Source organism: Arachis ipaensis, chromosome B05 (assembly GCF_000816755.2).
Source record: "Arachis ipaensis cultivar K30076 chromosome B05, Araip1.1, whole genome shotgun sequence".
Taxonomy (NCBI): domain Eukaryota; kingdom Viridiplantae; phylum Streptophyta; class Magnoliopsida; order Fabales; family Fabaceae; genus Arachis; species Arachis ipaensis.
Window position 1 is genome coordinate 10,508,766 of NC_029789.2, and position 5,696 is coordinate 10,514,461.

The following is a 5,696-nucleotide window of genomic DNA, read 5'->3' on the forward strand; positions in this document are numbered from 1 at the left end:
TGTATTACTTCTTTTATCATTTACTAAACTATTTTTTATATGTATATTTTTTATGAATTTTATTTTTATTTGATTTTATTCATATGATTTTTATCTATTTTTATTGTATTTTTTATTCATATGACAAATATTGTTGTATAAATTCTTATTTTTATGATATTTTTATTTTTTTGTTTATATAAATTCTTTTTTTTATCTTTTATTGTACTATATTTATGTTGTATATAAAATCTTTTATTTTTTTATTTGGTTTTATTCATATGAATTTTATTTATTTTTTATCGTAATTTTATTTACTTCTATAATATACTATTTACGAACACTCTGACCTACTTTTTACTACTGAATGTTACACCTTTACTTTTTCATTAATTTTTCTCTAGTAATGAACTACAAAAACACATTCTCAGCAATATTCCTAAAACTCTCAACTTAACTATGGATCGATATTCATGGTTCTCCTTTATTTATAACCTCTTTTAGCACATAAATTATTCCATAGTCATGAGCTTTGTATTTTTTAATGTAAATCGTCCCAGCCTAATGTGCCTTACCATAGTAATACATAAATCGTGCTAAGGTTTTGAGGGATGACTAGTTACACATAAATCGTGCTAGGCCGCTAGGGCAATGAGCTTTAGGATAAAAAAATATAACTCATGGTGGCCTAGGACGATTTACACATAAATCGTCCAAGATAACATGATTCATATATTATTTAAAACACAAAAGTTTAGGACGATTTATATATTATATAATCTAGGAGAATCACGTTTTTAAAATCCATTTAGGGGAATCGAGTAATTTAGTTCTTCTCTTAATTTATTTAAATAAAAAAGCCCCGTATATATCGTTTTCATAAAGTTATAGTAATTAATCATACTGGTCCCAGTATCTGTTAATGGAGTTTGGAGTATTCATTTGCATTTAACAACCGTTCGCTCTTCCTCGTCACTGATCTTGTACCGAATTACCGAAACGTCCCCTTCTTCTTGTTCTAACATAAGATAATTTTTGCATGATGAATAATAACATTGACAAGAGCTAAAAACTTATAAACAATTGCAATTTCTCTCTTCTTTTCTCATCACTTTGTATAACTCCAGGTAAGTAACTCTTCGCTTGAATCTCTTTTTTTATAGAGTGACTCTTTCAATATCAATAATAATCTTAATCTCTTTTGAGCATGTAGTTCCAATTTTTTTTTTTCTAAAAGATATTTTAAAAAATTCATATGGTTCAGTTCTGGAATAATTTGCAATCAGCATGTTCCTTCTAAGGAAGAAAAGCCAGAATGAGCTGAAAAATGATTCCTCTTGTCAAGATGCAAAGGTAAAGCTTTCTATATATAATATTTCTCTACTGGGTATTTTTTATAATAGGAAAATATTTATGCTTGTTCATTATCATAACTATGTACCATGATTCGTCATGTTTTTGAGTTTGGGTTAGAAATGTTAGTAGAAAGAAAATATTATGTTGAGAATAAGGAACAAGTGAAAGTGAAACAGGTTAGTGAACTGAAGGCTTTTATTGGAACCCTGGCCCTAAGTGAGCGTAGTTTAAAGTACTGCACAGATGGATGCCTAAGAAGATACCTTGAAGCTCGGAACTGGGATCTTCATAAATCCAAGAAAATGCTTCTTGACTCGCTCAACTGGAGGTCCTCCTTTAAGCCCGAGGAAATTCGCTGGGTAACTATCTTCCCAACATTATACTATTTTATAGATCATACATTCATATCAGATAAGTAGCGTTTTGTTTTTAGAAACTAGGACTGAAACTGGGGATAGAAACTCAGTATTATGTTTGATAGTTTGGAACTAAAATTTTAGTGTCGGAATTCAAAATTCCAATCCCTTCAATATCTTTAAAAAGTGGGGACACAGCAAACTAAAATTTTTGGGGACTTAATCGTAAAAAATATTTTCATTTAACTTTTTAAATTCTAAATCCACTTCTCAATTTCTATATTTATCTTAAATTAAATATAATACTAAGACTTAATTTAGTTTTCATTTTTCAATCTCAATCTCCCAGTCTTCGATTCCGTTCTAAAGGCAGCCTTAGTGCATTTAATTCAAAATTATCATAATAACGGATTCAAGCCGTAGAATTATCATGTTAGGTGCCTATACTACACTCTTTGAGACCCTTTTCGGACCCTATATTGTCCTTGATAGCATGTATATAGCTAATATTAGTAATTTGTGTTTGCGAATTGCAATTGAACTATTTCCTACAATCAGAGCGATGTAGCACATGAAGGTGAGACAGGGAAAGTCTTCAGAGCAAACCTTCATGACCGAGTTGGAAGAACTGTCCTTATAATGAAGCCAGGGATGCATAAGGTCAACATTTTAATCCACTTATAATTCAAGTAACTTTCCTTTTAGTTTTTAATAGATTGTTGTTAACTTGGCAATTATATTGTCAGAACACGACAGCCCCGGAAGATGGCACCAAGTATTTTGTTTACCTAATGGAAAATGCCGTTCTTAATCTTCCTGAAGGACAAGAAAAGATGACATGGTTGCTAGACTTTGATGGATTTTCACTGAGAACTAATATCCCTATCAAAACATCGCGTGATATTATTTACATTTTACAAAACCACTATCCAGAAAGGCTTGGTGTTGTTATTTTTTACAATCCACCAAGAATCTTTGAGGCCTTCTTCAAGGTTTGTTCCTCCCCCTCCCTTATATTTCACTTTTGGGTGGCTTTGCTTTATTCTCACCAAGTATTTTGTTTTTCTCATGCATCTTTAAGCTTTGCTATTTCTTCTTGTTTTGATACAGACATGTCCTAATATCGTAAATGTTTTAGAACAATTGCGAATTCTATTTTGCAGTAAATGGTTTGGTTAACATCTTTAAGCATGTAGTAGTTTGAATGATGAGGTTTTAGCAGTGCCTGTTACTCTTACTACTTTGATTCTGATAGGCTGTGAGATACTTCATAGACCCCAAGACAGCACAGAAGTTGAATTTTGTATATCCTAATGATAAGGACAGTGTGGAGCTCATGAACTCACTCTTCGACGTAGAAAATCTTCCTAGTGAGTATGGGGGAAAAGCTACTCTAAAATATGATCATGAAGAGTTCTCAAGATTGATGCTTGAGGACGATGTGAAAACTGCCCAGTTTTGGGGCCTTGATGAGAAGTCACACCACACTAACAATGGTCAATCTGGGGGAGAGGTTGCATCATAATTCATAATCACAATGATCTCATGTGATGAATGTTGATATATTTGTATTCTAAGGAAAATTTAGACGCAAGCTTGGAATTTGGAAATAATCACAAAACTCTAGTCTATTTTGTGAACATCAATTGCAATGTAGTTGCACACCTGAGTTAGTGAAAGACAAAGTAGAAATATGTAACACTAGTTGTATTTGTCCTTACCAGATTAAAGTCACAGTGTGAATCATAATATGGATTATAGAAGCCGGGTCAACCTTAACATAATTAATTATGCATAATCAGGTACCAAAACTTTACACCTTGATGTCTAACTTCACTTACAAAGCATATACATATACATATACATATATGAAATCAAAGGGCTAAAGCACAATCAAACACAATTTAGGTTTGGCAAGAGGAGGGGTGATATTGATGATACATACATGAAAATGAAACCAAAGAGCTAAAGCTTCATGAGGACTATCTATGTATTACTGTCACATTTAGTTTCTCACAGTTACAGTTCGTTGGAAGAGAGGCACTCCTCGACGAGCTCGCGCAGGTTGGGATTCTCCAATGCAGCAGCAACTCTCTCTTTATCATTTAACTGCTTATTCACTGCAACAACAGAAAATTGGTAGAATCCAAAACTTGTGTTATGATGAGGATTGAGCATAGTTTTTAACAGAGAGAACATGAAACATAAAGTATTCATATTCATATTCATATTCAAATTCAGGGTGTAGTAGTAACCCCAGAATCCTCATGCTAAACGCTGAAAAACAAAGGGAAATGGTAGCTTCACCTGATACTTCATCAGCATGAGATCCCGGAGACACTTTGATATCTACCTGCAAAAAGAAATTTCAGAGTCATATGCTACATGCCATTAACAAAATAATCAAGAGAATAAAGGTTACATTCTCAATGCATAGAAATGAACTTTTATAACTTTATAATGATAAAAAAAATTATTAGTTATATTAATTCCTACTATTGCTGCAGAGAAAATTATGAGCATCTTTTAATTAGTACTTACTAGTTCGCAATTGCTTGAATTAGTACCAAAAAAAATGTATAGTACATGGAAATGCTATTTTGACATAACAACAATGATGTTACTCCAACACGGTCCACAAGTATTTTTCATTGTCCGACACAAAACAGATTAGGATAACAAATTATTATTATTATTAGATTTAATTTCTTTTTAATGAGAAAATAAAATAGGAGGCAATTAATTGAGAGTGGGAAAAAAGCAGGAGGTGCCATGTGGCAGACAAAGCAGAATAGAAGGGGAACATGGTAGCATACCTTATAATGAGGAGGGAAGAAGTGCTTCAGTTTCACTCTCAGACAAAGACCAATCACCGTCGCCATGCTGCAGTGCTGCACGGTCGGCGTAAATGTTATCCTAAACAATCAAATTACAAATATGAATTCAGGATCCATCAATTCCATAAATAAATAAATTCAAAGATGAAAATAATCTATAAATTAAAAGTTAAAGCTCACAAAATCCGGCCAAGCTTGTCATCGACAGTAATAGATTCCTCGGAAAGAACACTTAGCTGCTCCAAGGAATAAGGATGTTCGGGATCCCTAATATCCCTCACGAAATTTGTCGAATCTTAGTTAAGGATCCGCAAAAACGTTATTCATCTTTTGAATTCAATTAATTAAATTCCATCGCAACAAAAACACGAAAATAAAAAAAAAAATTATATAGCTGCAATAAACTAGAGTTTGACATGTTATTTTTCTAAATAGTACCAAATTAAAGAGAAAAAATTAAGAAGAAAAAAGAAGAAGAAGGAGGAAAAGAGGATATCATAAATATCGAGAGGATCAACAGCGTCATCAGTGGGATGGGGATCTTCGGAGCGAGAGATCCTCTCCTTCTTTTCGTGAACAACAGGGTTTGCATTTATCAGACCCAACGTCATCTTCAAGTTCTTCTTCTTCAAAACTCACCGGGCTTTCTTTTCTCTTTCTGCAATTCCACTTCCGCTAATCAACCAATTTACTCAAATGAATGAAATGAAATTGATCTCATATATTATATTATATTATTATTAAACACTCCCTACTTTACTTACCTGTTACCTCCAATTTCCACTTCCTCTACTTATATCAATAGTTCAATACTACTGTTTAGTGTTTAGTGTTTACTACTTTATATTCCGATGACAGGAATCTACACAAGTTTCATTTCACTATAATAATCAATTAAAAGGAATTTTTATAAAACAAAAATAAGTAAATAAATAAATATATTTTATTTTAATCTATTATAAACTTAAAATTATATATAATCATTATTATTCCCCTCTCTTACTAACTAGTCCGGAACTGTATGATGCACGGGCCTTTTTTTTTTTCCAATGATTCAATTGAATGTGTAATGTGTTACCTCAAATGGAACATGGGCCGGCCCGACCAACTAACCATCCGACCCGAGCAGTCAGGTGCAAGGCGCCCAGACGCCGACCCCCGACCCGGT

General features: G+C 32.8%; 2 protein-coding genes across 3 annotated transcripts; one reads left to right on the forward strand and one right to left on the reverse strand.

Annotated features, from left to right (window-relative positions):
* LOC107642873 (random slug protein 5) lies at window positions 848-3,449 on the forward strand. Its single transcript, XM_016346371.2, has 6 exons — window positions 848-1,106; window positions 1,244-1,332; window positions 1,512-1,694; window positions 2,250-2,351; window positions 2,438-2,683; window positions 2,947-3,449. Exons 2-6 carry the CDS (start codon window positions 1,267-1,269, stop codon window positions 3,214-3,216), a joined length of 867 nt encoding a protein of 288 aa, XP_016201857.1. The 5' UTR covers window positions 848-1,106; window positions 1,244-1,266; the 3' UTR covers window positions 3,217-3,449.
* Window positions 3,431-5,416, reverse strand: LOC107642874 (protein AE7-like 1). 2 transcript variants are annotated; one of them, XM_016346373.2, is made up of 6 exons: window positions 5,293-5,416; window positions 5,025-5,186; window positions 4,709-4,814; window positions 4,508-4,607; window positions 3,999-4,044; window positions 3,431-3,811 (listed from the first exon to the last, which is right to left on the reverse strand). In XM_016346373.2, exons 2-6 carry the CDS (start codon window positions 5,137-5,139, stop codon window positions 3,711-3,713), a joined length of 468 nt encoding a protein of 155 aa, XP_016201859.1. In that variant the 5' UTR covers window positions 5,140-5,186; window positions 5,293-5,416; the 3' UTR covers window positions 3,431-3,710. The 2 variants fall into 2 exon arrangements, with proteins under 2 accessions (XP_016201859.1, XP_016201858.1); XM_016346372.2 differs by lacking the exon at window positions 5,293-5,416 and having other exon boundaries at window positions 5,025-5,266.

Coding starts and splice junctions, on each gene's coding strand:
- LOC107642873 (XM_016346371.2), top strand. CDS start 1,267: ATGTTCCTTCTAAGGAAGAAAAGCCAGAATGAGCTGAAAAATGATTCC. Junction 2,352..2,437: donor TGAAGCCAGGGATGCATAAG/GTCAACATTTTA, acceptor TTATATTGTCAG/AACACGACAGCCCCGGAAGA. Junction 2,684..2,946: donor TCTTTGAGGCCTTCTTCAAG/GTTTGTTCCTCC, acceptor TGATTCTGATAG/GCTGTGAGATACTTCATAGA.
- LOC107642874 (XM_016346373.2), bottom strand. CDS start 5,139: ATGACGTTGGGTCTGATAAATGCAAACCCTGTTGTTCACGAAAAGAAG. Junction 4,608..4,708: donor GACAAGCTTGGCCGGATTTT/GTGAGCTTTAAC, acceptor TTGATTGTTTAG/GATAACATTTACGCCGACCG. Junction 3,812..3,998: donor TCATGCTGATGAAGTATCAG/GTGAAGCTACCA, acceptor CTGTTGTTGCAG/TGAATAAGCAGTTAAATGAT.